Source organism: Ornithodoros turicata, chromosome 2 (genome assembly GCF_037126465.1).
Source record: "Ornithodoros turicata isolate Travis chromosome 2, ASM3712646v1, whole genome shotgun sequence".
NCBI lineage: Eukaryota > Metazoa > Arthropoda > Arachnida > Ixodida > Argasidae > Ornithodoros > Ornithodoros turicata.
Window position 1 is genome coordinate 89,875,706 of NC_088202.1, and position 18,342 is coordinate 89,894,047.

General features: G+C 43.5%; 2 protein-coding genes and 1 long non-coding RNA gene across 6 annotated transcripts; 2 read left to right on the plus strand and 1 right to left on the minus strand.

The window, feature by feature from the left end:
• LOC135385736 (myosin-2 essential light chain-like) lies at positions 1-4,753 on the plus strand. Of its 2 annotated transcripts, XM_064615220.1 has the most exons (6): positions 1-82; positions 168-195; positions 1,230-1,370; positions 1,478-1,642; positions 2,535-2,612; positions 4,613-4,753. In XM_064615220.1, the coding sequence occupies exons 1-6, from the start codon at positions 80-82 to the stop codon at positions 4,639-4,641; spliced, it is 444 nt and encodes a 147-aa protein (XP_064471290.1). In that variant the 5' UTR covers positions 1-79; the 3' UTR covers positions 4,642-4,753. The 2 variants fall into 2 exon arrangements, with proteins under 2 accessions (XP_064471290.1, XP_064471289.1); XM_064615219.1 differs by lacking the exons at positions 1-82; positions 168-195 and adding an exon at positions 272-431.
• A 786-nt stretch (positions 4,754-5,539) lies between these two features.
• Positions 5,540-13,703, minus strand: LOC135385738 (uncharacterized). 2 transcript variants are annotated; one of them, XR_010420485.1, is made up of 2 exons: positions 12,602-13,703; positions 5,540-10,186 (listed from the first exon to the last, which is right to left on the minus strand). It is a non-coding gene; the product is annotated as an uncharacterized LOC135385738 (long non-coding RNA). The 2 variants fall into 2 exon arrangements; XR_010420486.1 differs by having other exon boundaries at positions 12,593-13,703.
• LOC135385735 (acidic leucine-rich nuclear phosphoprotein 32 family member B-like) lies at positions 12,943-17,102 on the plus strand. 2 transcript variants are annotated; one of them, XM_064615218.1, is made up of 7 exons: positions 12,943-13,232; positions 13,897-13,999; positions 15,216-15,359; positions 15,445-15,564; positions 15,632-15,851; positions 15,914-15,987; positions 16,238-17,102. In XM_064615218.1, the coding sequence occupies exons 2-7, from the start codon at positions 13,952-13,954 to the stop codon at positions 16,349-16,351; spliced, it is 720 nt and encodes a 239-aa protein (XP_064471288.1). In that variant the 5' UTR covers positions 12,943-13,232; positions 13,897-13,951; the 3' UTR covers positions 16,352-17,102. The 2 variants fall into 2 exon arrangements, with proteins under 2 accessions (XP_064471288.1, XP_064471287.1); XM_064615217.1 differs by having other exon boundaries at positions 12,944-13,232; positions 15,914-16,023.
• Positions 17,103-18,342: the final 1,240 nt, after the last annotated feature.

An 18,342-nucleotide genomic window follows, 5' to 3' on the forward strand; every position in this document is an offset into this window, starting at 1 on the left:
TGTTTGCTCAGTGGGAAGTCGGCCATCTTTTTGTTTTACTCTTTACTATTTTCCCTCGGTTTGTGGTTTGTCTGCAAAGATGGTGAGTAATGCTAACGGCAGTTGTAGATCTATAGAATGAAGTGTACGTATACTAAAGCCAAACTGAACAAAAATCATATTTTCAGGCTGCTTACACAGACGACCAAATCGCTGGTGAGTGCATGAAATGAATAGTTCATTCGTCTCGCATGTCACACGTTTGGCGGTGAGGTAAGCGCTTGACACACCCTTTTGTCGGTTATCCATGTACGGTGAATGTTTGCACCTGAGGTTTCTCCTGGTTTGTTTCACGATGTTGCTTTGTTTGCTGTAGTCGTCAGTATAGCACACTACTGTGCTTCGGACGGAAAACATGTCTTATCAGCGCTATTTCAGGTTCACCGACGTTGGTATGTCGCTTCCTTGCATCTTTTCACGCGTATGTGTAGAAGTGTAGTAGTTCCTGCATTCTGTCCTGAGACGTTTGATGACGAGCTGAGTGTATGGGGTATGGGTATACCGCTACGAGTAGGGATGTGGGGCGCGCATCGTAGATGCACCGTACCCCACACATTTCGAAAACTGTGGAATTTGTTTCGAAGCGAGTTCCACCCAATTAGAAAATGGGCACGAGTATACTTGACATTCCTGTAGAACTACGCAAGGATATTCGCGTTTTGGAACAGCTTTACACGCCTAAAAGACAGCATGTTAAGTTTCTCACTGGAAGCTACAGCAAAACTCTGGGAGCTTGTATATTCCCCCAAGTTGTAAGTCTCCCTAATTTGTGACACTGATACAAGTGACGTTTGACCACATGTATGTGAGGCTTGACAGATGAACACAATGTGCAGAGTTATTGCCTCGTAACATTTGTACTGCAATGAGCGCCACACCCAGGCTTCAGACAATGGCCTCAGCACATGAACCTCAGGATTACCCTTTGCAATTTTTCTTGAGCTGCAAATGAATGTGGGATGACTGCAGGGGAAAAAATGTCCAGCATAAACAAGCTAAGAAAAATCCACAATTTTGCAACCGTTAACTTGTCATAGAAATTATGTTCTTTACATTCTTTTCGCATGTGGGTAGTGCCATATTTAACATTGAAGGTTGTTCTGAATGCGAAAATGTGCCGACAACAATCAATAACAACTGTACGTTTTCAAAACATCGGCAATGATTGTACTGACGTTATACTTTTCTAGATTATCAAGAGGCATTCTCCTTGTTTGACAACAGGGGAGATGGTAAGATCAATATCTCGCAACTGGGAGATGTCTTGAGAGCCCTTGGGCAAAACCCAACAGAAGCTGATGTGAAAAAATGCACTCATCAGCTGAGACCTGGTGAGCCCCTGTCACTGTCTTTGACCTGCATGCCGCAACATTATGTCGCTTAGAAGGCATTATAGCTATTTTAGCTCCCTGACGAAGGGTCGCATCACATCTTTCAGAGGAGCGCATCAGTTTTGATGTCTTTTTGCCAATCCTGCAAACTGTGAGCAAGAATCGCAGCCAGGACACTGCAGAAGACTTCATTGAGGGCTTACGCCATTTTGATAAGGATGGCAATGGATACATCAGTTCAGCTGAGCTGCGACACCTTCTTACTACCTTGGGTAATGATTGTTTCTGTGCACATCTAATTAAGTAGTCATTTAAGTGACTTAGTTTCGAGTACACTTGTGGTTGATGGCATGTGCTTGTGTGCTAGGAATGTTCATGTATTGCTTAGCTGTACATGCAGAAGATGAGCGGGCTACACTTCATTCAAATTCAGTTGAAAGTTGAGTGTAAGTTTGAGTGGAAATGGTTACTTTTGTAATTGCTACTATCAAGGTTACAACAGATGCTTCTTTCAGTTTACAATCTGCCCAAACACACATTTCTCCACCAAATTATTTAAATCCTGAAAATTACAGCATTGTGCCACATATCCAGCAGAAGGTGCCCATTTGGCCCCCAACTGTGTAGTGTGGTTGTTATTTAGTTAAACTGGAAAATAATGTGAGGAGAAATCAGGTATGATGTAGTGTAGTTGATTTAAGTTTAAGTTAAATTTATTGTGGTTAAAATTGGTGGAAAGAGGGTGAGTTTTTGCCTAAACAAGTGAGATCCTAAATGCAGAATGACAGTACACTTGACGTAGAATTCATACTCATTTTATGTCACAAATGGTATAAAAAGACCTCGAGTTGTCAGTTTTGTTCATTCATCAGAAAGCAGAAGTGCACAAATGCTACGAAAACTGGTAATTCCATTCTTGGTTGTAACTCTTTAGAAAAGTAAGAATCTCGGAGGCTGGAAATAAAAAAGAAAAATACCTGACAGATTTAATTGGAAATGACACATGGACACTATGCAGAAGAAAACTTTTATGATAGCAGTGTGCAAAGTGCCTGAAGTAAAATGTTTGTTAGAGCTGCGTGGTACTAACTTTGATGGCATGAGTGGTATGAGCAAGGGTTTCCATGATGTGATTTCTTATGTCATTCTATTCTTGGTTGACAGGTGAAAAACTGACAGATGATGAGGTAGAACAGTTATTAACGGGCCAAGAGGACTCTCAGGGAAATGTCCATTACGAAGGTAAACGAATAGCATGTTCACGTTAAGACACATCACACCTGTAAGAGAGCATGTCGAGATCCCTCCTGTTGCTACTTTTTCTTTTCTTACGCTTGTGTAGCACATGGTGTGTTCAAACTATAAGGTGATTCTCAGCAGTCCTGACTTTAGGAAGCTGGATCTACTTCTCAACATTGCTCACAGTGTCAATCTCGCAACTGCACAGCTGCAAATGTTGCCTTTGGAGTCTCCTGGAGCCTTACAAAACTTCCTGAAGCAAGGGCAATGCAGTGTGCCAGATGGGGTGCATAGAAAGTGTGGCGAACCAGGTCATGCCTGTTTTCTCTCGTGGATAATCCTCAAGGGTAAAGATGTTCCGTGGCCCTGTAACACGGGGTACGTTCGAATAGTCTGAGATGCGCCACCGCATACTGCACACCGGAAGTGCCGCCATAATGGTGCGTCATCCGAATTCCCTACAGGCGCCCATGTGCGCCACAGAACGCGCACTTTGGGAAGTCTCCCCCGATGCAGACTTCACCGAGTACGCTTTGTGTTTCCCGCTTTTGCCGCTTTTCAAGAGAGGGCGCGTTTCTCGAAAAGTTTAGCAGACGGCAGTTTTCGGCGGCTATTTGTTTGAACAAATGGTGGCATACAAGGCAAATGGGCATACCGCGAAGGCGAAACAGCATGGAACAATTACTACACTTGTGAGATTAGTGTCTCGCATTAGATAAGTATTAGCACTAAACATTTTATCCTTCGCTCTTTAGTTCAGTTTAAAGCGACACACATTTTCGCACCTCTCCAGGGGAATGAGAAACGCCGCAAGATCGGTTGGAAGGTTTGGAAAATTGGGAGGAAGACCTAGAGGGCGAGGCGATCACTGACGAGCCACCCACTCCTAAAAATGTCGAAGTGGAAATGTTAAACAAAATGCGAAAGCAGACGAAGCTTCTCCAATGGTTTTATGATTTATTTGTGACTAGATCAATAAAACTACACACAAAAGCTCCCTGTGCGGGATTTAACTTTCAGCCTCGGATAAGTTGTCAGAAGACAACTGTTGCTCACAGTGTTGCATGGTAGTCGTAATCGAGGATTGCAGGGTGCATTGGGCAGGATAAATGAGCAGCAAGCCGATCCCAGTACTGCATCACGCTACTGTCTTCAGCAGCAGAGTTCTCGTTGTCTCTTATCTTCCGAGGTGCTCCTTTTGGGAGCGTTTATTCTCTGCTTACTTTTCGTCCTTCCGTAAGTTGTCGTGCACGACTTCTACACACCTTGTCTAGAATCTCTACACCATTTTCTGTGCACATGTAGATAAACTGCAAGAATTGAAAACGCCATAATTGCCTCGGTGTCCATGCTGAATTCCGAGAAATTATTGTTGTCTGCTATTACGGCCGATTTTGCTGTCCCTCATGCCCCCTGAAGTCTTTTTTATTAAATGTACGTTGCAGATGACCAGCACCAGATGGTGCGCGTTGCAGTGCTCGTTCGAATACTTTGGCTGGAAGGCGCACACTATGACGGCATGTGTGACGCATCACTATTCGAACGCAGCCATGAACTAGACTATTGTTGCGCTGATAGGTCACGTCTACTGCCTTTTGTGGCCATTTTTGCTGCGATGCCGGAAGGAACTTTGCGTCTAAAATGGCTGCATAGGACTCTACTGCAATCATTGTTGTGCCATTGCAGATTTGCAGGGGAAAGTTTTTGAACAGTGTTCCTGTACTTGGGTCTCATGTCTCTCTTGGGTCTCATGGGTACATGTTATAGAACCCTCAGGTAGACATCCAGACTGACTCGTGATCGTACCTTTTCCTACGGTTGGGTGGAACTAGTGGGTAATGCGACGCAAAAAGGTGGGAGCTGCATTAGCTGGATTTTGGTTTCATTGCTTCACCTTCATAGGGATACGCAGCGAAACAACGAGGGCAAAATTTGTAATGCAGCTATAATCCCAGTTGTTGTCATAGTAGCATGTGATGCTGAGGAGCTGTTGTGATTTTCAGATTTCGTCAGGATGGTGATGAATGGGTAGGCTGGTTTAGAAGCCTGCATCACGTCTTCCTATGCTGCCATGTTCCATTCCAAGTGTGCACGACAAGCTTCAAATATGCAGTACTTTTAGTAATAAATGGCTGCCGTTTCTATGAACGTCTGTTTCATTTCTCTTCCCTGTAGACACAAGTGGGAACCAGGTTGGTATGCTAGGTATCAAGTCTTTTCTTTCTTTCTTTTTTATACTATTTCCGTGTCTCACTTCATACAAACAGTGGTCGGACGCAGTTTACGTCATCCCAAGCATAAGGGTGTTGCAAAAAATTCGGGGGGGTCATTGTAAGGCCTGATCTCATAACACGTGTGTAACAGCTGAACGTATCATTACTGACAAGTCTCTAAAGCTGAATTGTACTCGCAGTTGAAATACAGCAATAGCTCTGTCGCTACACATTGTGGGCAGACTTTAACAAAATTCTTTCTCTGTGTTTGAGAGTTCTTGACTTATAATGTGTTAATATTTTGAAATTCTGTCTTACAAATGCATTGCAACGTGAACCCTGTTCAAATGTTTAGGAATCTACAATATTTTCTGAATGAGTTCGTATTGCAAGTACACAGCGCAAGAACCTTCACAAGGAACAGATAGGATGGCATGTACGCAAGCTAGCTGGTGGACGAACTCCATCATACTTAGAGCTTGAAGTTTTCAGGAAATATTTTAGTCCCAATTCAGGGGGAGAAATCGGGGAAATCAACATGTGGTGTAAATTCATGCGAATAGACCTCTGCTGAAGAAAAGTCACTGTGACGTAATGATGACGTTGGTAGACATATCGAAACTGAAACAGCGTGGATGGAGAACACCGCTGTTTCACAAGGCCGTATTACTTCACGAAGGTCACAGGTGGCTTCTTTGTATTACTGGTACACACATATGAGGTCACATTTTTATTCGCTTTTGTGTCTTCATTCGCGTTCCCAGTCCAGCGCGGAAAGGAAAGGCTTCACCCTAAGGGTTGCATCGTCGGAAAGTCAATGTCGTAATCCTGTGCAGAATGTGGTTTGTTGCTCCAGAAGATGGAAGAGCCCGAGAGTCATCTTTAGAAAGGGCTACTGAAAAGAATAGGGCTACGGGTCACCGGTAGAATGTACCAGAACAAGGCCATACAATGCCATGATAGGCAAGCCTGAGCGATGGGCAAGACACGTAAACAAACACAAACACTAAGGAATTTCTCCACCAGCTAGCCTGCATTTACGCCATTCTGTCAAGGCCATACAACTAATAATATGTAAGGAATTTTTAAAAAATCTTACAATATGACTTCTATTGAGTTATATGACTTATTGTGACTTGTTGATTTTTTGACGTAGTAGTTCCAGTCTACCAAGTTGGTGGTGCTGCTGTATCATCTGACGTCATTTGTTTGTAAACAGGTAGAGGTCTATTCGGGTGGAAAAACTTCTAGTATGCTAAATTTGGGGAGAAATTTGGCTCTATTACTCTGACTAACTTTACTGACTTGGTACAAACCGTGATGTTTCCAGGCGGCTCGGGAACTTGAAAAAGGGAATAGCAACGGTTTCTGCCGAAGTTCTGCTGAACAGTTCCTTGAATTATGGACAGGGTTAGCAGAAAAGTATGCACTCTTCAATACTGAGGTCATAAGGTCCTTCTTCCTTTTGCCTCAAGTAGAAGTTGCAGTACAAGCAGTACAAGTTGCAGCTGAACATGGAGCCGAAACAACTGAGAGTTGCTGTGATCAAAATCGACTCTCGTTTTGACAAACTGTGCTCTAACCAACAAGCTCACTCTAGTCAAAGGAACAGGCATTCCAGCTGGCATGTGTGTGTGTGTGTGCTTGCTTTTCTTTTTTTAAGTTTTTGGGATTGTTTGCTGCCCAGCGGATTCACTCTGACTTAAGCGTCAATTTTGTGTATTACAGGTCACGCACTTAAATCGAAAAGCTTGTGGCATTGAGAAAGGGCGGGGGTGGTACACTATAGGTATTTTGTTTTTAATGGGTTGCAGGTTTTGGGAAGCACCGGTATACAATATTTCTTTTAGCTGTGAACACGTTTGTAAAGGGCATACGTACCAGATGATACTTCAGTATTAGTTCTAACAGTGCCAAGCTCAATATCAGGCTACGAGAGCATGCCACATTACCTCAATGCACACCATGGGGTCACCTCTTTGTATGCTACAAGGGATGTGGTTGTCACCCACTGCTAAACATTGGTGAAGGTTTGCCGTCAAAACGGAAAGTGGAGTGGGACATTGCTAAACCTCGCTTTGTCTCGAGGTAAGGATTTGTGCAGGAGCTGCCGATGTGTATATCTGGTATTGGACAAAAAATATATATATATCGCTGGTAACAGCTGAGCACATTGAAGGGTTAACAGTGATTACCAGGGGTTACCTATGTGAAAAATTCCTACGATAAGGTTTGTTGGCTCGATACGTATCGCACTTCTGTCAATTAATATTAGTTTTTAGTTCAGTGCGGTTCGCTGGTTCTCAGTTCTTGTGTTGTATGCTGAAACACTGTGTTTTGCAGGATTGTTTGTTAGTTTTAAAATGTACCTGAGTTACAGGTATACATACTGAGTTACAGGTGCCAAAACTATATCGAAGTTGCAATTACAGATATCCCATCGAAAAAAAATATGCTGATTTAGTTGCTTTATAAACAGTACTCGCATACTTTTAAAGACGCTTTCCTCAGTCTCCTCGAAAATTGAAGTAAATGAGAAACATCTGGCCAGCAGGTGTATTGAATAACATATTTCTTATTTGCATATGAATGGTTATAAAAATTTCTAAATATGCTACACCATCTCAGTGACTAATGGTGGCAATATTTTACCACCAAAACAATGAGTAGATAAACACTAAAGTAAACAATGACACTGAAAACCTGTGAACTTCAGCTTCCACCCAACCCCCAGTCCATGATGTTTAGTAATACTAGTGTGTAAGCTTGCACACCATGTTAACTTCGTTTAAGCTTTGTGCCTCTACAATTAGCATCCGCAGCCCCTGTATGTCCCTCGCATTTATGCACCATGAGTGCTGCCAACATAAGATAGCAGGATATCAGGTGACATGGGTTGGTTGGTGGCGTTTATTGCCACACAATGTGTGTGACAATATGACCATGTTGGTTGTGAGAGACTATGCATACATGGCTGACTTCATAGGAAACTGTGCCTACAGTTGCCTTACACCAAAATCCCAGGGTAAATACCAGGCAGCATAGCCGGTTCCAGGGTTCGCACCCAGGCAACCTCCCGGAAGAACTCCACCAGATGCTGCGCCACATGTTCATATAGATTGTTGGTTAGCATTTTTTTTTTTTTTTTTGTAAGTATCTAGGAAAACACTCAAAAAGAGGATATAAAAGTATATTTAAAAAAAGTAACTAGTTACAGATACAAAGTATGCACATGAAAATGCACCTGTATCTAGATACAGGTGCTCAGATACTTTTACTCAGTTACTTGACAGCCCTGATGTTCGGTAGTTGTCCACTGTAGGACACATTCAGTCAAAGCTGAGGGAGCAATGTGGTTACGGTCACACCTCCTTATGTTGATTGTTGGTCAAACCACCAAAAAACATCACTACTACGTCAGAATCTTCACTACACCAGTGCTTAACATGGCATCTGACATGACTTCTGTGACATCTGACCTACGAATGCTTTGCAAGCACAACCAGTTGACATTCATTGAAAAGTTTACACACGGACACATTTTGTAGCTCAAATTTAGTCCTGGATGTCCCTTTGTCTTTACTGTTTCATGTTAATTCACCCCCAAGATAGTGTTTTCCACATTCCCTCTCTTTTTCACAATATACAATGCACAGTAGCTTGGGAGATCACGAACATCTTTGCACGTCTGCGATTTCTCATTGTGATGTCATTTGTCATTATGATTTGCGCTACCAGCATCTACTTCGTAAAGCAGTGACTCATTCTCAAGGAAAAGATCACACGAGCCTTCCTGCCTTTAAGTAGTGTATGTACAGCTTGGGACAGAAGTTTACAAAACACGGCACTGGCATATTTTTTCATCGGAGTGGGCCCCCGCTGGCTCTCAGAAAGAGATCGAATAAGAGAGGAGTCACAGGCTATTTCATCCATCTCTCAGTATGTGTGTCCACTCTTGTTTGCTGCTATAGGGTGTCGCTCCAATGGAGAAATGCGACAACCCGGTGTTCTGTACACTTTTGCCCCAAGCTGTACCACAAGCAGAATATGTCTGAGGTGCACTCCACTCCATTCTATGTGCACGCCTCATTGTGCTTGAATACGATGCTTGCGGTCTGCAAGCCACTACAAGATGGTGTTGTGGCCAGTTTCAACTACATGTTCCTTCAACTTCAAAATGCTTTCACTTTTGGGGCTAAATAGTGACATGTTACTGTTGATGAAGATGACTGATGAAGATAATAAGTGATCCAGTGGTCACTTATACCAGTGCAAACTGATTCAGAAAAGCTATACCCAGTTCCAAAATGGTTTCAATACATGTGATATGAAATTGCAGTTACAATCTAAAAGAAAAACCTGTCACCTGTCAAAAAAAAAAAAAAAAAAGGAAAAGGTTGTGACAAGAGCAGCAATCACCTTTCTTTTCTTCACTCTTTATTTATACTTGGGCTTGCCCTCTCAGTCCTGCTTTCAATTCATATCATGTAATATATAATGTAAAAAATCTGAAATGCTTTCGGTGGATTACATGTACACAATGGCATGCATAAAATGCCTCAAAGGAATGCGTGTAATGTAACCTTCAGACAACCAATATCGTGAATAAGGTTGCACACACTTACAAAAAGTTCAAGAGAATTATCACCCAGCAATAGGGCTTGGAGAAGCAGTAAAAAATGCTGAGGTGGCTAATTGACAGGTGTGTCTCAAGCACAAGTGAGAAAATGTGATAGACAACATGTTTCCACGATTAGATTTAACCAGTCGCAACAATAATTGGCCTAGTACCTTGGTCATATCAGTTAATGTTGTCGTACAGCTTCAATATTCTCCAAGATCATGCTGTAACAGTTGCAAGGTAACGATTGCATTTACTGATCTGTATTCTACATATGACAATTACGTTTAATTTTTTTTTTTTCAGATATACTGAGAGCTCCCATGTAGGGGCCTGAACAGGAGTGGACGTACATGCTTAGCGCTTGGACGCAGCAGTGAAAGTCTAACGAAGAGCAGCCTCTTTTCCTACTATGATCGAGGCACTGCAGTGACCAATGGTTATCGGTCACCTTTCATATCTCATCATACCTCTTTAGAGCTCGGCAATGTAAGCGAAGCATCTCAGAGTACTTGAGTCTTTTTAGTCAGTGCACTATAGCAGTGCACTCCACCACAGCGAGTGCTCTGCGATTCCTTTTAGATGACAAAACCTAGAAAAGGGCACAGAGTATGTTGAGATAAGAACCTGCACCCTAACTTTACCCATTTGTTTGCCAGTGTTTGTCCATCTTTGTTCCATCTGTCCCTCCGGTACGTTTTCCGTAACGTTTTCCGAAACTAATGTGTCCTAGGAACAGTAATCTGAAATGGAAATGAAACATTCATTTACTTCTTCAAGTTTGCTTTGTGTCAGCATTTTCGTAGAACAGCTCAGGGTTGAGGAGTTGCCACTCCGGAGGTGGAATGATTCCAGAATCATTCATCCTTTATAGATCCCGGAATGGAATGGCAACAACTAAATTACTACTGGAGTGGGAATTGAATCATTTCTGCTTTTTTTTTTAATGGAATGGACTGGGTGACCCTGTGAAAGTCTTTGGTTGAACACTGTGTCCTTCTGCCCCTTTAACCCAAAATTACACACCACACCTGTCCAGCGCAGCGAAGTCAATTGTCATATACTTCCTTCCAGCAGCTGTTTCTCAAATGAGCATATGACACCCGTGGTCGTGATCAGCAAGGCAGAAGGTGTTTTCCTTCAATATTTCGTAATAAATATCCCAGCATTAGGGTCATTCTGATGTTCGGAACCCCTCTACATGTTGCCTTTGTGCATTTTTGTTCTGGATGACGTCACCTACCCCTGCACTGCTCAACTGACGAATATCACACTTCTTGCATGTTTCATTCTTATTGCCCTGTTTATTCTTTCCGGAATTGAAGGAATGGAATGGGCACTGCCACGCCATTCAAGGAATGGGAATTGAACATAGCTCTCCACTCCGAGGAACTGAAAGGAATATAATTAGCACGTATCTCAGTGCACATAGAATGGGATTGAATGGTATGGGCTACCTAATTCGGCAACCCTGTAACAGCTTAGTATCTCAAAAGCACCGACTGTAGCTTAATTACGTATCGAGAATGAGATGTAAACGTGAAGGGACGACACAACAAGCATGAAGCAATAAAAACAATATCCTGAGTACCTGCTTTTCCACCTGTATTTATTGAAACTAACTTCTGCTCTAATTCTACAAGTGCAACATTCTTGAAATTTATTTTGGAAGGTTCTACCATTTTCCTTCTGCATGCACTGTCTCATAACCTTTTGAGCAGATTCAAAATCTGGGACTTGAAGCATGCGTATAGAGATTTGAGAAAGCACACAAGTCCTCCGAACAACGATCTGTCAAAAAGATTGTGCTAATTGCTTCTGCAGAAGGGTCTAGCCCATGTATTCTCCAAAGGACTCCAGCAATTCAGAGGCAGGGTACAACTTGCTTTGAGACGCCATCTTCCGCAAGGGATGTTAAATACGGTGTGCAGTGTGTTAGGGATTTCAGCGCACATCAAAATTAATCTGCACTGTGAGACCGACCACGTGGCGTTGCTCATGATTGTAGTTGTCTAGCGATATAGATCCATGAATTATGATTTTGTAAAAAATTATTATCCGAATATGTGGTTGTTGTGTGTGGCTGCCAGGAACTGTAGCAAAGGAATCGTTTAGATTCATGGTAAAACGTCAGGGGCAGATACACGATTTTTCAGAGGGAGGCCTGGTCTTTGCACAGCATATTACATACAGTACCTAAGGTCCATTAAAGCACCATATGATGCCAAAAATTGATGGGGGACAGTGGCGGTCCCAAGGGGGGGGGGGGGGGTCCCCCCCAAAAAAGCATAGCCTGGTCCAGTTTTCGTCTCTTCCTCAACCTTGTCTCGCTATCACTATCCTATCACTAATCCTATCACTGGTAATTTACCAGTGATAGGATTTCGTGCGTGAAAAGTTTGAGCCCGTGTCCAGAATCCCTCCCCCCCTGCCTCGCACCCAAATGGATAGCGACTAGCTAAAGGCTCGCCCCCCCCCCCCCCCCCCCAAAGTACTTCGCTGGGACCGCCCCTGATGGGGGATTAGGACATTCAGAACCGCCCCCAGCTGTAAAGTGTATAGCACTGTTTTCATCTGCCAAGAGAAACAAAATTCACATTTTCCATCACACACACAAAAAAAACGAAGTTTTTGAACTTCGTTTTGAAATGCCAAATCTGCATGTAGGACTTCTTCTCAATCAGCACAAACACTTTGGGGAAGATTTTGTTTGTTTACTTATTATTATAAATTATCACTATTACAGTGTAGGATACACAACCGTCGAGACACATACAGATACGGCGCAAGATGCTTAGACTGCTGCAATTTTTTTTTCTTTTTTTTTCTAAGTATCTGGTGTCTCACAAATGTGCGACACATGAAATTGATGTGCATGCGGATCTCGTAACCAGCAGCTGAAAACAGTAGCTTGTTACTCCCAGCACCTAAACATGTGTTTTTCTCTCTCTCCTTTCAAAAGGTCAAGTGAATGTGTTGCTCTTGCTGCACTAAATGACATTATTCCATAGGCGGCACAGCCACAGCCGTACAGCCTGTTACTTAAAGAGAAACTTCCGTAACTTTTCTTTTGCTACGGTCCATATGCAGCTGTTACACCGTACGTCCTGCAACCAACAACGCCCTCCAAGCGATTAAAATTTCCGCACCACACTCACTCCAGCCACTTCTGCCTTCTGCTCTGCTCCGACTTTCCGGCTGCTGCTCTTGTTTTTGTCCTTTGCGGGACGACGGGCGGGACGCTACACAGCACACAGCTGCGAGCGCATAAGAAAATAACACCCCGCTTCAAGTGGTGAATAATAAGCCCTTTGCCACCAAATTTACACATGTCGGTTTCTTTGAGAACAATGTGCATTGTTATAACCATCAATAGAAAAAAGGAAAGCAAATCTATCTAAATTTCTCACACACGTCGGCAAACACACTTCATGCCGGCCCAAAACGCGAATCACGCCTTGTGGGTACAGGCGAGCTGCAAATAACATTCGCTTGAAATTCCTCTTTTGCGGCAGAGCAGCGGAGAAGCAGCGAGGCAATCGCCTGCGGTGGTTCGCGTGAAAGGTTGGAGAACGTCTGGGGTGAACTAAACTTTACTGTAAGCATGCTATGCTGTGCAGTATACAGTAAAACGCAATGGAAATTAAAAGAAGAGGAAAATGCGCTGGTGACGACGCGAGAGGAACGGCACTGCGTTCTGAAAACAGTGAGGTGCCGGCTACTGGGCTCACGAAGTAAATCTTTACAATGCAAGCTCGCGTAACACCTATCGAGGCGAACGGAGTCACGGTAAGCAGTTCCAGAATTTCATCAGAAATAAAGCCTATCTTGAGAATAGCAGTTTATATCGCTCGATTGCAAATGGCGATGCACATAGCACGTGACCACCAAAGAACTTGTAAGTCCGTATCCTAGCAACAGTACAATAACTACTGCTCGAGCTTTGACGTTTACATTATACTTCAAGACAGTAGAGCTTACGAACACAGCACGGCTGTGAATATAGAGCACCTATGTAAGCACACTTTGAAAAAGTTGCATCCCGGTTCGAGCAAACCATTGATTTCTACGAAGTGGACTATGACACTCTTCCAAAGCACTGTGTGTCCACATGCTCTTACTCCTTGGATAGCATACAGGTTAGGAACAACCAGGGCACATGCAGTGTGTGTAAATTTTCGCAAGGACAGTTTACACTGTACAGTAAAGAAACTCGAAATTGAGGATTGAGGTGTGGTAAATTACGACGCTGGAGCTGAAGACCGCTTGCTAGTGCCGACCAATAGGAGCTGTACGCAGTCACGTGACGTCGTCCTTCCCGGAGGAGAACGGACTAGGATTGGTTGGTTTGAACGTGACCTCATGAATAGTAATGAGATAGATACGACGTACATGTACTTTGAAGGAGGACCCCATATTGAGGTTGCCGCGCTTCTTGGCGCTTGCTTTTCAGTGCTCCCTGCGTTCTGTCGCCCGTCGGCTGTGTGCCATTCGCTGTTGTTTTGAACATGGAGAAACGGATCGAACTGGAAAAGCGGGGCAAAAACCCCGAACAGGTAAATGATTGTTACCTATTTTGTCTGCGTAAACCCTTTTGATGCAAAAACTTGAGCGAGGTAGTCCCTATTTCAACTGTTTCCGCGCTTGTGCAACACTGACCACCACGCGTGAAAAACGTATTCTTTGTAGTTCGTCATTTTGTACTACCTTCCGTATGTGTTGCGTTATGGTATTAAAACAACTACACCAACCCCAGAGCGTGCTATGTTGCATTAACCAGTAAGATGTGCAAGCCTAACAGTCTAACTGGCTCCAAGCAGTTCACAAACATGATTCACTGTCGAACGTTTCATTTGCACCAAGTCATTTGCAAGCCTTAACAAATGGTGGTTGATTATAGAGTATCAGTCATTTCAGGCTGTCGGGGTACTTTCTGACATGCGATCGTTTTGCAGGGACATAACGTGGACCGTTCCTTCTGAATGTCAACATGGCGTTATCCAGTACAATAGGTTGATTTGCGTGTACGAGTTCATTCGGAATCCTTCTAAAATGTGACATTGCAGAGGTTGCCAAACGGCCGTTTACAGTTCATTACGCTCGTGATACACACACGGTTTCTGTGCTGTCTTTAGACCACGTTGTGTGACACCGGTACGCCGCCATTATCGATGGGGTGCCTCCGCTGATACGTTGTACGTTTGGCAACATTTAAAAGGTACTGGAATGCCGGAGCTTTCCCTTGCCGTCAGATATTAAGGGACTTTCAGTTTGTGCGAATATGTTGTCGGAAGTATGCCTGTGATGACAGTCATGTTGTGTAGCTGGCCTTGGTTATCTTTTTTTTTTTTTTTTACAAATCCTCCGCCATGTTGGCTCCCGGCCGGATTGGCGGCGCAGACGGGAAAGCATCCATTCTTTTCTTTGAGCTTCTGTTAATCGACAGTGAGTATAGATCTGAATTTGAGTACGGATATTTCGTTTACCGTGAAGTTTCATGCCAGACTACGTAATTCATTCTGTATTGCGTATTACATATTCCCGCCTATTTTTGCACGTCCATTCCAATATGGATCCCCTTTGTGTCCGTTGTGGGAAGCAATGGCGCGGTTGCATTGATTCGTCATTTTTGAGTGTTCAGTGTTCTCAGTTTTCTGAGATACATAGCACCGTGGCTGCAGCTTTTCTCGGGGCCATTTTTTTGCACATGCTGCAAGCTTTGCGCGTTCCCTGACGTTTATCTTACCGTGTGCTTTTTTTTTTGCTGTCTAGATACACGAGTTAAATCTCGACAACTGCAGGAGCACCGCCATCGTCGGTCTCACAGAGGAGTTTGTCAACTTGGACACCCTTAGCCTTATTAATGTTGGCCTCACAAGTCTCAAAGGTTTCCCAAAGTTGCCAAATTTGAAAAAGGTAAGGCAACTGTTTTGTCTTTCGCTATATTTGATCGCGCACCCGTGACGTTTCCGTTTAACTACATCACTTTGTTTTTCTGCAGCTTGAACTCAGTGACAACAGAATTTCTGGTGGTCTGAACCTGCTCCATGGAAGTCCGAAGCTCACACATTTAAACCTAAGTGGGAACAAGATAAAGGGATTGGAGACACTGGAACCACTGGTAAGGGATCTCTGCATCTGTGTCAGTGTCCATGATAGTGACCATGTTCCACAATTGTTACTTGCAGAAAGAATTCAAGAACTTGAAGAACCTTGACTTGTTCAACTGTGAAGTAACCAGCATTGAGAACTACAGGGACAGAGTATTTGAACTCATTCCAAGCCTCAAATACCTGGATGGCTACGACAGGGATGAGAAGGAGGCAGAGGATTCCGAGGCAGATGAGGAAGATGGGAACGAGGAGGATGAAGATGAGAATGAGGTTGATGGAGAGGGTGAAAGTGAAGGTGAGCCCTAGAAGCATAAAATGATGTTTTCTATATTGCTAACTCTGCTGTCACGTTTCTAGACGACGACGATGATGAGGATGGAGAGGACGACGAAGTAGATGAGGAAGACGGGGAGGAAGATGGAGAGGAAGAGGTCGGTCTCGATTACCTAGAAAAGGACGACATTGATGTTAGTACTTGAAAATTCTTGGTCTGTTGGCATCATCGATTGCCCTGCAATTGTCTTGCATGCAGCTAAAGCTACTTTGCAGGGACATGCATGACACTGATAATTGTTGGACCCTTGTGGGTGCATGCAGCAGCAGCAGTAGTACAGGGTAGCATTTTGCAGGGATATATTTTGCAGTGTCCTCTATGTTTACTCGGGTGTGTTCCTCTTTCAGGAGGAAAGCGAAGGGGACTATAACCCTTACGATGACGAAGATGAGGATGGCGAAGAGAACGCATCACCAAAGGGACAGAAGCGGAAGAGAGGGGATGAAGGGGAGGAGGACTGAAATGTGTGGGGCATGCTGCATCCTTCGCCCCCTGTTCTTTTCTCATTGTCACCCGTAGAAGCGTTTATATGTACAGCAACAGGCGATGGTGTGCAAGGAATTCACAATCATTGGACTCTTCGGCGTGCTTCGATGGGCCCGCGGTCGTCCTTTCTGCATCTTCGTCCTTTGTGTCTCCTTATCCCATAGCATCCACACCCACTCGTCATTATTTCTTTGTTCCTTTCTTCATGTACAGTTAAACGCAAATTGAGAGCATGCCTTCTGTTTGTACGGAAACGATTACTTTTTTTCCTTTTACCTATGCCACAGTCGTACACCTGTGTTACGGCGCCTTAAGACTTTTTTTATTTAAAGCGGTGTGCGTACACATTCCCTAATATATTGATGCGTTCACATTCAGGGACGTGGTTTTCCCCATCGATACACAGGTGTGCGAGTGTGTGCTGGTACTCCCCTTGGGGGTACCACGTGTAAAAAGTACCTCTCAAAAGCCTCACTGTTGGCACGGTATAAAGTCGTCACATCACATTGTCATCCTTTTTTTTCCCCCATTCTGTTTGAGTGCCTGAGACAAATTTGTAGGGAGGGTTTCCGAAAGCGTGCCTCGCGGGCATGTTTTCTTCTGTGAAAAAACAAACTGTTGCTACAGATTGCAGACTTGCTGCTGTGCAGAAGTGTAAATTATCAACAGGGCTCGTCTATGTTTGGTTCTCTTGTTAAATAAAGTTTTTACGAAAGCTCGATATAACTTAATGTGGTTAAAGTTCTTGGTACCTAGCTTTCCCATTGCAAGTATGTGCTGGGTATCTTTGGGCTGATCCTCTAAGCAGGGTGTTTGGTGTCTGGGACAATGGGCCTTGGTTCAATGGCTTTTTTTGATGTTGCAAAAAAATCTGCAGAGGGATACTGCATATGCCTAACAAGTCAAATTCTGACTGCCAGTGGCAAAATTGAGAAAGCACCATTGGATGTGTGAACGTCCATTTGAGGGTCACGTTGATGTTAGGACATTGGACGTAAGTGTTCCTTCATATCTCCTAAATTATTACTAAATCTGTGTTCCAAATTTTTGTTTGCAATATCATGTCCTCACGACTTCCTGACTGTGTACACAAGCGTTTCTGTAGGCAACTTACCATTCCTGGCGAAGGGACTTTGACTAGACAGTTTTTTATGCTTTTAGTATTTGATGCTCCAGAGCACTCTGGCAAACATTACCAGGTTGACTGCAGCATAGAAATTGCTGTCCAGTCTTGGGTATGTATTGCCCTTCAGCAAGTGATTCTTGCACATTGGGAACTAGCATCTATTTCAAGCAGTAGTTTTCACCTTCACCAAAGCACTCTTTTCTCTGCCTTGCCATTGCTCTTGGTGATTGTCCCAGCAGGCACTGCCAGGAAGTATTCTACCATAACCATAGTATAATCATCTCGTTCGCCACATAGGGCAGAGGTTGTAGTTAATCATTTGAGTGGTATCTTTGACATTTGAGCATTTATTACATTTAGCGTGTCTACTCGCATGACTTTGCTACCATGTCATGCATGGCTTCCAACAGGTCGCCTCTAGAGAGCCTACAAAGTTTATGTATTCATAAGCTGTCAATCAAAGTGGAGAGGAAAGCTAACAGGAAATGGGCATGGGCCCTTGCATCAGGTGGGTGTGGCTTTCATCAGTCCATCAGGAAGCATCTCTATTCCCACTTGTTTTGCATGGAATGCATGCACCCTGTCCCAAGATGGCTCTGTGTGTGTACCACATAGTAGGAACTCTGAACTTACCTGGAGCCTACCATTCATATATGCAGGACAGCCAGATTTTCCAAAGCATTACTGGATCTCAGCTACTTAATGTCATTGACATTGACAACCATTGGTAAGAGCAAGAGAACAGCTTCTCAAATTAGGATAGCATTAAAGACCTATACGTAAATATATAAATGTATAAATGAAATAAATATAAATGAATTTCATGAGCTGGTGCACAAG